Source organism: Mastigoproctus giganteus, chromosome 2 (assembly GCF_048544385.1).
Source record: "Mastigoproctus giganteus isolate SK-2022 chromosome 2, ASM4854438v1, whole genome shotgun sequence".
Taxonomy (NCBI): domain Eukaryota; kingdom Metazoa; phylum Arthropoda; class Arachnida; order Uropygi; family Thelyphonidae; genus Mastigoproctus; species Mastigoproctus giganteus.
The window spans coordinates 74167380-74185410 of NC_143576.1; the positions used below are offsets into that span (position 1 = coordinate 74167380).

The following is an 18031-nucleotide window of genomic DNA, read 5'->3' on the forward strand; positions in this document are numbered from 1 at the left end:
TTCTGCCCGGGGGTTGCCGCTGTGTCGATTGATGCTGAGGCATGACCTCTGACATCAAGTTGGGCAGCTGAAAGCTTGATGGGCCACCATTTTAATATCATCAAGGGTATCCACCATAATCTTCAGGCTCTCATAAAGGCCCATCACAATGCTGAGTTGGCACCTCATTTATTCACACTCTCTGCACTGAGCACACACACAAAGACATTCTCCTTGGCTATATCATGTTCTGTTCTGTTCTGTTCCAGAAAGATCCATAAACATTGCACACACAGCACATTTCTTCCAGCTATGTATTGCAGAAGAATTGCCCTTTTAAGTTTTCCACCCCAAGCCAAAGCACTCCTGCAGCTTTGAGCACATTGCTTTGCTGCTCCATTCTGGAGTATGATTTCCATTTAAATTCAATATAACTGAGAACACTACAATAAACTAACACTTAAATATGACAACAGCACTACTCTAATTCACCAGTTATGCAGTAGTTATACTGTTTGTTTGTTATTTGGTTTTTAGGAACATTAGCAACTAAGGCCATATTGCTCCGTGAATATGCGGTCATTCCCTGACCTTTCCGCATCCTCCATATTTGGTGGTGACGGGCTCGAACCCCGGTCTAATCAAGAAGCGTGTTGCTCCTTCCCACCTGGCTACAGAGGCACCCAGTAGTTATACTACAAATTATACTACCCTATAAAGTTTACATTATATGTATTATGCTATATCATTATGTTTCTAATGTTCAGTTAATTATAAGATATAATAAAATTATCTAACAAACGCCAACCTATGTGATTCAAATTATCAAGCTATTTGTACCACAATTAAAACACTAGAATTACCCTAACACACACACACACACACACACACACACACACACACACACACACACACACACACACACACACTAACAGGTTACAAGATATAATATATACGTCCCAAATCACCAATACAGAAGTTCTAAATATATTAAGTTGTTACTTGCAAAATCTCTTAACTAAAATTAAAAATAAGCTAATAAACATGACTAAGACTATTAAACTATTTATTGAAGACAATTTAATATGTTGAGTCAAAAACATGGAAAAATTTTCCAAAAAGTTTGTTCCCAGGAGCTCAATTTTTCATATGCACAGACAGCAGTGCCACCTATATTTTTGACTAACCTGGTTGCTCATCTCCACACCCATTCTAAGAGATCAACATATTTCTTAAAATGAGGATTCTAGATCTGCATGTGATTAGCTACTATGATGCAGTAACAAAGAAACTTGATGCTAACAATTTTGATATCATGTTTACATTTTAGTAAGGCTTTTGACACTTTTCCACACTTGCTATTCAAATTGGAGCAGTGCTTCATTACAGTCAAATTAATACTATGGATGGTTGAGTGGCAGAAGATAGAGGGTAGTTATAAATAGTTACAAGCTGTTCTACCAGCCCATCTGCAGTGCTCAAGGAACTTTATATCAGACTGTACAATTACACCTAGGTCCCTTTCATTTGTCATCACCACCATAACTGAAGTATCACCTAATTGGTACGTTACTCTGGGATTATTGATGCCTAAGCAGAACCGAGTGGGAAGCAGCGCATGCTCTTTGAGTTAGACCAGGGGGTTCAAGCCCCTGACTGCTGAATACAGTCGATCTGCCAACCCACACTGGACCAGCGTGGCAAATTATGGTCCATTTCCCTCAGCACGAATTGTTGAGGAGGCTTCCATCCTGCAGTGGGTTGATAATGGCTGCACTTTACTTTTTTTTTTTTAAGCAGAACTTTGCATTTACCAATGTTAGACCACAGCAATTGACAATAAACTTGATATACCTTCATTAGTATCATTAATAAATACTATAAACAGTGAGGGTCCAGTACTGATCCCGGAGGAACTCCACCAATAATATTATTCCCTTTGGGGGGGCCAGTAACTATTTATACCTACCCTCTATCTTCTGCCACTCAACCATCCATAGTATTAATTTGACTGTAATGAAGCACTGCTCCAATTTGAATAGCAAGTGTGGAAAAGTGTCAAAAGCCTTACTAAAATGTAAACATATGATATCAAAATTGTTAGCATCAAGTTTCTTTGTTACTGCATCATAGTAGCTAATCACATTGGTCAGACCGGATCCACCCTCCCCCCTAAACTCATGCTGTGATTTCCATATAATGTCATTCCTGTTAAGACGATCCTGCAATACTTCTTTAACCATAGCTTCTATTATTTTTCCTGGAACAGAAGTCAAGTTTTCAGATCTATAACTGCCCTCTCATCTCCCTTTATGAATAGTAGACACGTTTAGGACAACTCCAACCTCTAGGAACCTCCTCTGAATCTAAAGATGTGCATAATTAGCTCTTTTTCTTCTTTTACTATAACTGAATAGATACATCAGCCCCAGGTGGCTTATATATTAACTTCAGCAATTTCTCTACTACTTTCATCTCAGTTATAAAAAAGTCACTTATCACCAGCAGAACACCCCCAAATTATCTCCCATAATTTGGGGGTGTTCTGCTAGTGTTCGCATCCTGCACAACTTCCTTGTGCAAGAATGCAGATGTAAAATATTTATGTAGTTTGTCAGAAATCTGAACAGGCTCTTCAATAGTTATTCCATTGATATATAGTGAGCCAATATTGTTCATCCCTTTTCTTCTAGTGTTACCATAAACAAAGAATTCTTTGCTACTTTTCTTTGCATTCTTAGCAAAGGATTTCTCAATCTGTTTTAGCTTGCCTGACCCCCTTAACGACTTGATTGTACTTGCTATAGATTCCATATCCTCCCTCCTAATTTATAATCACCTCATACAGTCTTCTTCTTTTCTGCCACTAGTCTCATCTGTTCATCTGAAATCCATTTAGGTCTAAACCATAAACTTCCTCTCTTAGTTAGTATAAAAAGCTTAGTAGATTCTATGATCACTTCCCTTCTGTTGTAATTGCTTTTTTTTGTTGCTGTTTTTCTTCTTTATCTTTTTATGGTTGCTGTGATATTAACTAGTGTTTCCCTATATACAGAATTAAATTAATAAACAAATAATATACAATTTATGTTCAATACTTGAAAATAAAAATAGACCATCTCTAACCATATATTTTGAGCCAAGCGTAATTCATTTTACATTGTTTTCTAGTAGACTATTACAATACTTATGTAGACCCTGTCAACTGCACCAAATTTTTTTTCTAGTGGACTATTGATCTAATCTCATTTGGATTCTGCCAAACAACTAGGTAAATCTGTATTACAGTATACTGTGGACTAACGACACTTAATTATTTTCTTTCTGGCCTTGAACAGACTTCTATTTTAGTTACTTATTAATTTTGGTATAGTATACTGATATAGTCTCACTAGACATCTTTGCACATTTGCCTCCTTACAATCAAAAAAGCATGAAACTTTTTTAAACTAGTTATTTTTCCTCTATTTATATCAATATGGTCTAAATGTGTCTGTCTGTCTTGTCAAGAATAATAAAGAATTAAAAATGAATGAAGGAAGAACCATATTAACCAATGCCTGAGAGTGCAGGAGTTTGCTGAATATCAGTCAGTCAGAGGCTGGCTCTATGGAGCAAGTTTCATCATGATGCTTTAAAAATTTGTTAGTATTACTAGCAGCAAATGATGCAATATATATATATATATAGCATCAGCCAAAAAAAAAAAACTTCCCACATCACCTGTCCATCCTCTCTAATAGTTTAGTTCTTCTTTGCTTTGAATTCCTTTAACCCCACCGCCCCCAATTCCACAAGAACTGATGAGAGTTTGTTCCAACAATCAACTACCCACTCGCTAAACACAAATTTCTGCACATCTATCTGCAACTATCCTTCCTCAATTTGAATTTATGCCCCACCCCTTCATGGGTTGTCTTAGCAACAGGATTGATACCATCAGCATTTAGCTTACTCAATCAATTCAAAGCTTTAAACACCTTAATCAGATCTCCTTGCAAATGCCTGCTTTCCAGACACTGCAATTGGAAGAATTGAAGCCTTTCTTAGTAAGAGCACCCTGATGTTCCCATCAGTAATATCATGGCTCTTCTCTGCACCCATTCGAACAGATTCAGATCGCTCCACAAATGAGGCATTCAGACCTGTACGCAGTACTCAAATGTGGCCTAAACATTTCCTTAAAAATAATCACCTCCTTATCCCTATTATCTGGGATTACTGCTACTCATATGCAGTACCTTGCTTTGTCAATGTTAAACTTCAACTGCTACTTCTCAGCCCACTGCCAAAATTTTTCTATATTTTGTTGCAGTAGCATGCTCTGATTACTGTCACTAACCAACCTTTTTATCACATGAGACATTAAGCCAGATATGCCTCCCTTCAACAAAATCATTAAAAAATCATCAAAACCATTAACAAATATTGAATATTTGTAAATTAATGCTTTTAAATATTACTTTGTATTATGCTCACTTGACTGTCCAAACCAAAGAAATAATGTCAAACATAAAATCACAATTTAAATATAAAGAAAGTATAAAAAATTATAATAAATAAAATAATATATTGTTTTTAATTTTTTTTTTTTTGTGCAACTCATTTTTAGTGATCTGGGTTTGATTCTCATCTGCAAATGTTGAAATTCTTTCGGCCTTCAACTGGGAGTGCAGTTAGATGATCTCAGACAAAAGGTAAAGGGGTCTTTTCCTGTAATATTCTGGGTTTTTCTGCCTGCATAATGTGTAAATTGTCAGAGCACACAATCACAGCCAGTAGATGCAGTTCCCATATTAGTATCAGTCCTCCAACATAGGAGATGGGGGGTGGGTGGACAGGAGGTAATGCAGAAGATGCCTACAGAAGGAAGCAGAAATGCTTCTCTATCCACAGCTGCAGTTGTGTGGTAAGTCATCATATCAATGTCAATTTATATACCACTTTTATTAACTTCTGGATCCAGAATTTCTATTTCAGTTTTGTAAGTTCAAATAGATGCTATGCTACCTCCTCTTCCTCTGGTTTTCTAAGTTATTTTCATGATGCAATCTATTACAACTGTCTACTATCAGCTGACAGTTTTAATGAAACACTTATAAGAAATAAGTGTTTCATTTATTACAGCATATACTATAAAAATTAAGGCAATTTCATATATTAAAAGCCACATCATCTGAAAATGACTTTCAAAACACAGATCTATATTTATACTCCACAGAGCCTACTAATGAAAGACAATCTACATACATGTGAAAGGATTTAACTGCCAAAAGACTGTGCCAGTTTGTTAGCCATAAAACCAGGAAGAAAATTGCCCCAAGTTACCCTAACACTTTCTTACATTCTAACCACTTGTCATATAAATGTGTGCTCTGAGAAATCTTCATTCCTCTGCCACCTTAAATAAGAGAGAGATTTTAATATAAATAAACCCAAATGAAAAATCTTAGTTTTGTGCATACCTTGCTATACAAGATTTTAGAGTAACATAAATTGTGCAATTAACAAATTCCTAAAAATGAAAGATATATAAATATTACATAAGTAATGAAGGTTAATATAACAGCAACTATTAAGAATACAAAGCTATTAATCACCATACATTTTAAATGTAATGTGCAACAGAATGCACACCGTATTTTTATTGAATACTTTTCAATTACAAATTCAACTCTACAGAAGTTTCAGAAAGAATAATTAAAAAAAAAAAAAAAAATGGAGAGAGTAACATTAACAAGTCAGTTAAATCTAGGTGGTAGATGACTTTCATCAACTGGTGAAATACCACCACTTTGCTTATTGGAGGCTTGAAGTGGTGAAACCCATGTTTAGTCTCTAGAGCAAAATTTCCGGCATCCCCTTCCCCCTATACTTCTCCTTCAACCCATGCACAGTACTAAGTACTATAGGTTTTGATACCTTTCGTGTTTGGGGTTTTCATAAAAAAAAAAAAACACACAGGGCATTACATTCCAGGCATGTTAGCAAAAAAATAATAATTCATGATTTATAACAAAAAAAAAAAAAAAAAAAAAAACAAAAAGCAATAACTTTTATAGTGTGAATGAAGAACATTCCATTTCTGCACATACCACATTGCCTATTCATGGTAATAAACATAATATTCAGTGCCTTAGCTACAATATACAGATAACTTAGTGATGTGTATATGGGAAAAAATAATTGTCGAATTTCTATTAGTCCGATTTTAATAATTTGGAATGGCTTGACAAATCTTTTTAAAATGCCCAAATATACAATTTCAAGAAAATCCATCCATTGTGAGTTGAGTTGTTACATGCTGCCAGATGGATGGATTGACAGACATACATGAAGACAACAAGCACATTATGCATATTATGCTAATGTGCCTAAAAATGATGAAAAGCCAAGGGACATTTTTAATATTCTGTGTGATTGCAAAAGCTTTATCTCATACTGCTCTTAACTATTTCCTGCAAAAGATGTTTTAATCTTTGTTTTTAATTATTTATGAAATATTTTTTTAAATCCTTTAATTTCCAATATTTAAGACATTGGTAATCATAAAAGTAACAATTTTTGATTAATTTTGAATTTGTTTTTAAGTATTTATGAAATATACTTTTAATTCTTTTAATTTTCAGTAATTCAGTTATATTAATAATCACAAATTGGGTGACGTATACAGTGCATTACATTTCAGGCACAATTGATTTTTTTTCCGGAATTATTTTTCTTTTTCTGTGATTAACAGAAGTGAAAAGTAAATATTGCTATCTCTTTATCAATTAACTACTAAGATTATAACTTTATGGAACACTAAATAAAACTTTAGATTTGTACGTTCTCTAAACTTAACCATTCATTTTTTTTTAATTACAACTGTATAATATTTATTACTCTCCTCTCGTAGATTTTTTTAAGTCTCTTTTCTCTCTACATAATGTATCTCTTCATAAGCAACACCACGTTCATGAGTCTTACATAATGCAGGCAAAGTGTGCAAGGAATGTCTAAAGCTGCATTAAACTACATGTAATATTATGAATTTCTGAATACATATATATTTATGAATTTCTTTTTCACATACAAATTGTATGGAGAAAAAAATAAATAACTGTCAGATTTCTATCTGTCCAATTTTAATGAAATTTGTAATGCTTTCACGAATATTTTTTAGATGGCCCAAATATAAAATTTCATTAAAATCCATCCACTACAACTATAGTTGTTACATGTGGATAGAAGGAGAACATTGTGAAGACAACAGGTGGATTATGAACATATCATAAGGCACTTAACAAGTGCCAAATCTTTGTATGGCCAACAGCATAACAGAAGTCAACTCACCAATCACTGTATTAGTCAAATGAAATATAATCAAGTTCTAATATAAGAGAAATTTGAAAGAGCAATTTTTTAGTGCACTTCTCCACTTTGGACCTTCAAAGTAAATAGTAAATATACTTAAATCAAACTGCATCACCGCTGTTAGCAAAGTTCAGTGCATGTTATGATGCCATGTAAAATTAAATCCACATTACAAAGTTCTAGCTTAAACACTACAATAATAATGGTACATAATATTCTGCATAATGTTTCAAATATTTTTCAATAGTGCATAAAATGTTTTAACAAGGATAATTAATACTATATTTTGTTCTAAGCAAACTTTTAAGGACCTACCTTTCACTTGTTTTAAAATAGATCGAGTAGGATCTAGCCAATGCTATAAAGAGGAGAGAATAAATAATATAATGCAAATAATAACTGAAGTTTTAGTCATAATTAAATTATTATAACCTGAAAGGCTTCTAGTTAACTAAATTATAGTCACATTTATATTAAAAACACTTTTACAAAGGTAACTCATCTTTTAATCTGCTTACTTAATCCTTTGGGGGTCCAATGTCATGCTGGATGCAACATCTTAAAATTCCACTTCCAGTCCAATGTTGCATCCAGCATGTCCATTAGAGTTTCTGATTATGGAATTTATTTTCCAGCTAGCACAATTATTGTACTATCATCCACTTACAATTCATATAAACAATATGAAAAGCTAAATCCACATTTACTTGTTTATATTCAATTCACAGCAGGATTTTTTTTTTTTTTTTTTTTCAGTCCATTTTCATCCTAACATTGTTGGTACCAAAGAACATCAGCATTTCTGTTTTTCTGCTGTACTAACCCTGCTGTAAACTGATTCAGTGGTGACTTCAGTGTGTATGCCCATACATTTTTTATGCTCCACATTTTTCACTTGCATCTTGTGTAACTTCCTCCATAATGCTTAGTAATTAGTATTAGAGGACCTCTAATGAAGAGCTGAATAAGCAATGTCCACTACTCTGCATGGAAATTTCCCCCCCCCAATAACGAATAAGTTCGGTGTTAAATTGCCATGTGAAACAAAAGGCTGTGTTCAAGGTCATGTTTCTCTAACCACCTTCCTCCCTTGTGGTGATTTTTAATCCTTTAATCCCTTGAACTGCTATTTCTTATATACATATCGGTCACCTGACTGAGTTCTTTCACAAGTTTCTAGCTATTCAATATTGGCAGAATGACCTGCTTCTGTTTCTGGCTTTACATACTGTATACTGCTCTCATGTTTAAATTAAAAAATTGTCATATGTCCCAAAATGCCAGATTCACCCTCTCTGAGTTAGAGACATTGCCTGTTGTCATACTAATTAGCAAAAATAAGAATCAATTCCCAAAAGAGGACTCTGAAGATCACCATCCAGAATGGTTTTTTTTTTTTTTTTTTGGTAGTTTTTGGTGCATTGGCTTCTGTGGCCATAATGCACCTCCCAAGGTTTTTGCAGTACTTTGATCCAAGCCCGAGGTGGGATTCGAACCCGCGACCTTTAGGTTGCCAGGTAGGAACTTAACCCACCCAGCTAGCCCGGTCGGCTCCAGAATGGTACACCTGACCAGCTTCAAAGAGGAAAGCACAGCAAGTAGTACCCTGCACTGGTATGGAGTCCAAGCGACACTGTGTACTAGGGATTGTTTCCCGGGATTTCAGGATCGCGGTTGATTTTTGCTGTGGGATTTATCCCGGGATTTCCGGGTCTAAATTACTAACTTTAATAATCAATACTAACAGTCTTACACACACATTATAAATATACATGCGATCATCATGCACTGGCAAGATAAATAGTTTCTTCTCAATTTGAGATATCGTCAGCAATAAAGATGTGTATTATTTTAATTTAGAAAAATATTTACTTTCATATATTACATTTGCAATATATACAGGGTGTCTCAAAAATATTGGTACAAACATTTAGGGGAGATAGGTAACATCTAAAGGACTTTGAATCGCATAGGAACCCATAACCGGAAACGTCACGGAAAAGTATTAGTAGCAGAGGCACAAGAGAGTAGTTAGTGGCAAACATTTATTTTACATAATATTAACAATGGAGTATGAGATGGATGCATTTCATGATGTTACAACAGATGCTGAAGGTTCCACCATGAGATGCGATGCATGCGTGACACCGACACAGCATGGATTGGCGGGCACGGTAGAACACACCTGGAGTTTCTTTGACAGTAGCAGTAGCGCAGACAAGTCTCGCCACGAGATCCATTTCCATCTCCACCAGCAATTTATACATGATAGATTTGAGGGCACCCACAGAAAGACATCAAGGCTCGATAAATCAGATGAGTGTGGGGGCCAGGCAACGGGTCCACCACGGCCAATCCATCAACGCCCAAAATGCCTGTTCAAATGGTCACGAACACACTTTCCATAATGGGCAGGCGCCCGTCATGTTAAAACCAAATGTTGCATCTCACATTTGCTGGAACATCGTCAAGTAACCCTGGTAGAACTTGTTCAAGAAAGATTCGATATTTAGCGGAGTTCATGCGGGATGGTAACAGGTATAGGCCGACTAAGCAGTCACTGACCATATCTGCCCACACATTTATTGCGAAACGATGTTGTGCCGCATGGGGGTGCACACCGTGTGGTTTTCATAAGTCCACACATGAGCATTGTGCTGATTGATAAATAAACCTCATCCGTGAACAAAATATAGACTGGAAAATTCAAGTCTTGAACACTTTCTTGGAGAAACCACTGCGCAAAAGCCACACATGTAGGATGATCTTGGGGGAGCAGTAACTGAACCCTTTGGAGATGAAAGGGGTGTAAGGAATCGTCGTGCCAGACACGCTGTACACTGCAACGAGACACTCCTAAGGCATAGGCAACGGCACGTGTGCTGGTAGTAGGATTATTCTGGACGGCATTCAACATACTTTTTTCCATGGTGGGAGTTCGCGTCGAACGTGGTCTGCCCACACTACTCTTGTTACCTCTAAATGACCCATAATCGCACAAATTTTGATAAACATGCGCAAACAAACGGTGGTCCCGTACATGTTTGTCTGGGAAGCGTTCTCCATAAATTCGTTGAGCAGCTCATCCATTGCCCTCTGCTAATCCATACACTAGGTGCATGTCTGCCAGCTCACAGTTCGTATATCAATGCATGCTCTTCGTGCAGCGACTACTGCTTGAATGAGTAAACCAGAAATTTTTCCTCTCGCAAATTGATGAACAGCACCGTCTACCGACTTACGGTGACGTTTCCAGTTATGGGTTCCTATGTGATTCATATTCCTTTAGGTGTTACCTACCTCCCCTAAACGTTTGTACCAATATTTTTGTGACACCCTGTGTGTATATATATATATATATATATTTATAAAGCAGAAAGCGAAAGGCCAGCACTTTCTTACATATCTCTGTAATGTCATCGTCGTCATTTCTCGAGTCTCGACTCTCCTCGAGTATACATGTCATTTGTCCTAGAAAGATCCTCTTGCAGTTAAGCCACTTTATATATATTTTATTGTTTTAATATTTTGTGGCGATGGAGAGATCAAAAACATTCATCTGGCAGTACTTCATTAAATGTAATAATAATGTTGTTGTTGTTGTTTGGTTTTTAGGAGCATTAGCAACTAAGGCCATATTGCTCCAGGATATGCGGTGGTCATTCCTTAACCTTTCCGCATCCTCCGTATTTGGTGGTGACGGGCTCGAACCCCGGTCTAATCAAGAAGTGTGTGCTACGCACTGCTGCTCCTTCCCACCTGGCTATGGAGGTGCCTAATAATAATGAAGAAGCAAAGTGTAGTCATTGTGGTGCAATACTGAAATGTAGAGGTTTTTCTACAAGTGGCTTGCTTCAGCATTTAAAAACTAAACATTCTATTGAGAAGCCTAGTCGGCAAATGAATGTAACCTCAAACGTTCTGCAGGGGGTGAATCTGTAGAAAGCTCTTCGAAATGTTTAAAAAGTGTTCATTCTCAGCCAACATTGTTTAGTTTTTTAAAGAAAGACACAAAAGAAGAAATCACTGCAAAGCTTGTAGCTGTAGATGGATTTCCTATCAGTGCCATATGTAAAAGTGAATTTATTCAGAAAGCAGTCAGTGAAAAAGGTTTGCTTCTTCCTAAAAATCCCAATCATGTTATGCAATTAGTGTATAAACAGTATATTAAAAGAAAATATAATAAAAGAAATTTAACAATCATTAAAAAATGGTAAGAGATTCAGCCTTTCTCTAGACGAATATTCGTCACTTAAAAACAAACATTTAAATATCAATGTTCATCAAGATAAAGACAAATTTTAGAATCTAGGAATGATTGCTATTAATGGTAGAATAAATGCCAAAGAAATGGTTGAAGAAGTAAAACAGAAGTTATTGGAGTTTAAATTATCAATAGAGCATCATATAGTCGCGTGCGTAACGGTTGGGACGATTGTTATGGTGAAATTCGGACAGTTGATAGATTGTGAACATCAGCTTTGCTATGCCCATGGTATATACCTTGGAATATGAGACGTTCTATACAAGAGACGGAATGATTCGGAAGGTGTAATTGAGGTAAAAACAACTGAAGACAGCGAGGAAGATTTAGAAGAGGATGAAAAGGAAAATTACGATTCAAATAAGCTTCGAAAACAATCCTGATAAGGAACAAAAATGTGATTTCAGAGATGACTTATTCTCCGGTGCATTAAACATAGCTAATATCATTAATAAAGTTAGAACGATTGTGCGAATGGTTCAAAAGTCTCCCTTGAAAAATTATACTCTTCAGAATTATGTTAAATCTTCATTCAAGCAAGAAAATTTAAGCCTAGTACTCAATTCTAAAACTAGATGGAACAATTTGGTAGCCATGTTAGAATGATTCTTACAGTTAAAATCACAAATTGAAAAAAACAATAATTGACTATAACATGAAAAATCCAATATGTGAAGCAGAGTATACAGCTCTTAATGATCTTGTGCGTGTGTTGAAACTGGTTTAAATCGGATCGCAAAACCTTTGCAGTCGTGATGCGACACTTCTTACTGCAGAGGGAGTTTTTTCTTTCATCATACAAGAACTTTCTGAGCAAAATTCTATCTTTTCGAGAAAAGTTCAGGAAGCACTAATTTTAAGGATAAATGAGAGAAGGCAAAAAGCTTTGGTTGGATTATTGAAGTATATAAAAACTGGAAAAACGTATTACAAAAGAAATAGAAAAATAGTAGAAACCAAGTTGCAACCATTTCCAAGCAAGTCAGCCTTGTTGGTTACAGCAAAACGAATAATAACTTGTCTTGGGTTTTCCTCTTCTGAATCATCCTAATCTGATTCGTCACATTCCGACTCCGAGAAAGAGTGTGACAGTGAGAACGAAAGACAGCAGACGCTTTGTGAGAAATTGGTGCGTCAAATCAAAAAACAAACTGAATGTGTTTCTAAAGACCCTTAAAAAATATATCCGAGGAGTTTGAAATATTTGAGGCAATTGGTAAAAAAACAACAAACGTATTAAAATTAATGGACGCTCTCGAATCCATACCAACAACAAGTGTAGAAGTTGAAATGTCCTTTTCGGCTGCAGGATTATTTATAATCCAAACGTAGAACTAGACTCGGCAATAAAAGTGTAAATTGCCTGTGTTTCTTACCTTCATATTACATGTCAATTGCCAAATCAGTTTCAAAATAAACTAAAGTGAAATAAATTTTTGAAATACATAAATAAATAAATATATATATATATGTGTGTGTGTGTGTGTGTGTGTGTGTGTGTGTGTGTGTGTGTGTGTGTGTGTGTGTGTGTGTGTGTGTGTGAATAAATAAAATGCTGTGAAATATTCAGTTTTAATTCCAGCTACAATAATCCCAGGAAAAGAACATTTTTATCCCCGGATCCTGGGATTACCGAAATCCAGGAAAAAAGACAATCCCTACCGTGTACTGATCCCCCCCTTCTGTTCTGCTGTGGAGGCAACAATGTGGACTCACCCAAACTAACTATGAATGAAGGCAAACTTGACATCCCTGATGGTCCCCTGTGGCCAGTCAGGGCAAACATCAAGCAACAAGTCATGCAGATTCGGACAGAGCTAGATCACCTAGGATCACCTCAGCTGCCAAGTCTAAGATAATAAATGTGGTCAAAAATAGAAACAATTTTATTTAACCTACATGTGGACAAGAAAAATTATTTGACATCCTTCTGGACGAGCATAAGTGTAAAGTGTTAGACATCAATACACTTCTGTATTTTCCCAATCTGTGGAAAACATCCTTGATGCTCTTTTTTTTCTGAAAATGATATCCCTCCCGACTCAAGACCAGCAACATATCTGTACAGTAAGCTCCAACTATTACAGCCAACCCTTGGAAGAACCCTTCACGATTAAAGAGCTGAGTGCTACTTTATAGGATAGTGCTGCTTCTTGAGGTCCTCAAGAAAACAGCCTCCATCTGCCCAAACTATCTTCCCAAGCTATATAACAAATGGCTCTACAAGGAAGTCCTTCCGACCCCAGGGAACAATACCAAAATGCACCTCCCTCTTTGTCTTTGGGAAGCCCTTGGAGCATCTGCTCCCACTTTGACTTACATCTCACTATAACTTCAAAAATATGCAATCGTCGAAGAAATTTGGTTTTAAAACTGGCTGCTGCATTATGGATGTGATTATTCAACTCCTCTACCACTACCTGCAACTAGAAGTACCTATTACCAATCACTCTAGATGTCTGTGGTGCCTATAATAATCTCTAGTGGCCGTCTGTTCTCAACCCCCTGCACCAGGCTCAGCTCCCCAGAAATCTTTACTCCTGCACAAGCATTATCTACAGGACAGAACTATCTCTGTTACAACTGCCTACCAGCAGACCACCTGCCATGTCACCAGCGGCTGTCCACAAGGCTCCGCCCTGGGGCCCTTCCTATGATCCGTTGTCTTGGATGGTTTTCTCACCTGATCTGGGTATGTCCGACTGTAAAGACTATGTGGATGATCTAATTCTCACTGCACCTGCAAACTCTAGAGCCATCCTGGAGATAGAGCCAACACCAACATTGGTGTATTTGACTCCCGGACCCAGGAAAATACACTAACCATTTCACCAGACAAGACCAAAGCTGTTCTACTCAAAGGAAAATTATACATCAATAGACTGGCTGTGATCAAAATGTACCAAACTTCAATCAGCCTCATAACTGAAATAATATACCCTGGTATAATAATCAACAACAAACTCACCTTCACCCCACTCCCACCTGACCAACCTTGCCAGCATGATTTGCAAGTATGCTGCAATATGTAAGCATATCACTTGTGCTGACTGGTCTTCTGTGCCAAAACCCTAATACTTCTCCCATTTTTTGCTATGGCACTGTTGCCTAGGCCCACAAAACTATCCTAGCAAGTAACTCCAGAAAACTACAGTCCATTCGGAGAACAATGCTACTCTCCATTTCTATATAAAATATAGAAAACTCTCCATGTTCTTGCAGGAACTCTTCCCCAGACCTGGAGCTCATTTGCCATGGACCCCTGTACAGACTACAAAAAGGAATACTTACTACCATCCTAGATATAACTGTAAATACAGTAAACAATTTCAAGCAGGAGATAAAAGAAATCAGCAACTACCCCCACTGTATCTGGTAGTCTAGATGGGAAAATGCCCCTATAAGCACAACCACCAAAAGATTTCTTCCCTAGTTTAGTATAACCAGCCAGAAGCCTCCTCCCTGGTCCACAACAGGCCTTTGTCACATTTCTGTTGATAGGACATGGTTCCCTCAACTGGTTATTAAAGATGATCCCTACTGCTCCAGCAGTGGAATGGAAGATTGCAAGCATGTTCTGTGCTTGCCCCCCATGTGAGGGGGGGCAAGCACAGACTTCAAGGTGAATTTCATCACAACGGTACCTATTGGCACCAAACTTATGTTCATACTTGAGCAGCAGCAGCACTACAACACTCTCTCCCACTTTGCCCAGGGGACCGTCCTCCATCAAAGGACATTACTCAAAAATACCATCAATACGAACAATGCAAATATGGATGCCAGCTTATGTCTCCTAAATATGGACTCTCCATGGAAACTGATTTCAACACTCACACCATACAATTAGATGAGCTATAAACAGACTCTCAGAAAAGACAAATGACGCTACTGTGATGTGGGATCTGGGAACACTATACTGTGTACTCCTGCTGATGCCGACCGGGCTAGCCGAGTGGGTAAAGTACCTGCCCGGCAACCCAAAGGTCGCGGGTTCGATTCCCGCCTCGGGCTTGAATCAAAGTACTGCAAAAACCTTGGGAGGTGCAATATGGCCACAGAAGCCGATGCGCCAACAACTACCAAATCAAAAAAAAAAAAAAAATCCTGCTGATATCATCCCTGGATGATGTGGGATTGCTAGTGCTGACCCAGCACAGGGCACCCTCTGGCTACCTCCCCTCAGGCAACTAATCTGGACAAAAGGAAGAATCCCATCAGCATGAGCTTGCACAAACCATTCAAGGTCTTATACACCTCAATCAGATCACCTTGCAGCTGCCAGACACTGCAATTTGCAGAACTTAATAAGAGCAACTTATATGTAGGTTAGTTCAAATGCATCATTTTAACATAGCTATCTACCAAAGTAGTTAAATTAATTAATTAAATTGGCATCGTTTTGGTTATATCTCTTATTGTGGCTGCCTTCACAACGAGTTGCCATGGTATTGTACTACATCGAATAAATAACACTTCACCTGTGGAGAAGACTATTGTTATTTTTTCTCAGCGGATACCACCGCCCAGACGGCACCATTTCAAAGCTGGTTGGCTTCTCTTCGGTAGGTGGGTGGGCAGGTACCCTGGTGTTGCAATAGTGACAACCCAGTTATGAAGTATAACTTCACAATATGAGTGATGCCTGATGGTGCGTAGTGATATAGACTATAAAGTATTTAAGGGCAAAGGCCTTATGCTACGACGTAGAATGACTAATATTTGGGTTAGTGCAAATCCATCATTTTAACATATCTATCTACCAAAATAGTTAAATTAATTAATTAAATTGGCATCATTTTGGTTATATCTCATATTGTGACTGCCTTCACAACGAGTTGCCATGGTATTGTACTACCTCGAATAAATAACACTTAATAGTCTTTAAAGTCTATATCACATCACAATAACCAATCAAATTTGTCAGGCAAGACTTCCTCTTAACAAACCCATGCTGTGTTTGAATTATAACTGCAGTATTGTTTAGATGATTGTGCAGTGCTTCTTTAACCAGTGGCTCCATTATATTTCCTTGAACAAAAGTTAAGCTAACATCTATAATTACTCGTGTCACCCTTTGATCCCCCCCCCCCATTTGTGAATTGGGGTCACATTTGCACATCTCAAGTCCATGGGGACCTCTGCTGAGTACAAGGAAACTCTCAATTATGGCTAAGGGTTTGCTTACTTCCTTTGCTGCCTCCTTAAATATAACTTGATAGATCCCATCCACATCAGGTGCCTTTCTTGTGTTTAACTTCAACAATTTCTCCCCCACTTTTCTCTCAATTATTACAAAAACATTTAGAACCCTATTAGAGTTTGATAAACCTCTGGCATTCCATTCCCTGAATAACTCCTCATGTATGAATGCAGGTGCAAAATACTCATTCAGTTTTGTCAGCTACCTGAGCAGGATCAACAGTCAAAAGTATCACGTGGACCAATCGGATTTATCCCCTTCCTTCTAGAGTTTACTTAAGTAAAAAAAATCTCTTTGCTGCTGTTTTTCTTTGCATCCTTTGCCAAATATTTCTCATAATCTGGCTTCGCCAGTTTAACCCCCCTTTGTGTCTTGATTAGAAACTAGCTTATATCTACCATAGGTTTCTGTGTCATCTGATAAAATTTATGTGCATCCCATGCATTTTTCTTCTCTGCCACAAGTCTCATTAGTTCATCTGACATCCATTTAGGCCTAAAACTTGAACAATATTTCTTAGCTGACATGAAAAGCCTAGTAGCTTTCAAGATTAATTCCTTGGATACTTCTCATTTAGAATTTGCTGTGGGGAACATCATCAGTTGGTACCACTGTACAGAATTTAAAAACTATCTGAGACCACTATAGTCACTTTTGTGAAAGCAAAAACCTGTCCTTTTACCCCTGATGGTAGTTACGTCTTTGAATAAATCCCACATCAGTACACTGTGATCATTGCCACCTAGTTGTTCCTTTATATGTAGATTCTTAATGCATGAAGAATCACTGCTGATAATCAGATCAAGAGCATCATTACCCCTCTGGTTACCTCTTGAGCATGCTGCTGTAGAAAACAATCATCCAATTAATCCCCAAAAGCCTTATTAGTGTGCAAGTGACCAACGCACAAGTCTCAGTGGCGCCTCCGTAGCCAGGTGGGGAGGAGCAGCAGTGCGTAACACACGCTTCTTGATTAGACCAGGGTTCGAGCCTGTGACCACCAAATACGGAGGATGCGGAAAGGTCAGGGAATGACCACCGCATATCCCCAGAGCAATATGGCCTTAGTTGCTAATGCTCCTAAAAACCAAATAACTAACAAGTCTCAGCCAATATCTGGAAAGGTAAAATCCCCCATTATAAGACAATCTGATTTACCAGCCTACTTTATTTTTCTGTACAGTTGTTCTTGTACTCATTAGAGTCAATAGGCTTACAACATACTCCTA

The 18031-nt window shown here is 37.3% G+C and overlaps 1 protein-coding gene across 2 annotated transcripts in view; it reads right to left on the reverse strand.

The window, feature by feature from the left end:
- The window catches only part of Frmd5 (FERM domain containing), a 433883-nt gene that overhangs the window by 379324 nt on the left and 36528 nt on the right, over positions 1-18031 (reverse strand). For both annotated transcript variants that reach the window (XM_090368524.1, XM_090368523.1), the window contains exon 3: positions 7651-7693. In XM_090368524.1, the coding sequence (XP_090224650.1) occupies positions 7651-7693 (43 nt within the window). The remainder of the gene's footprint in view (positions 1-7650; positions 7694-18031) is intronic.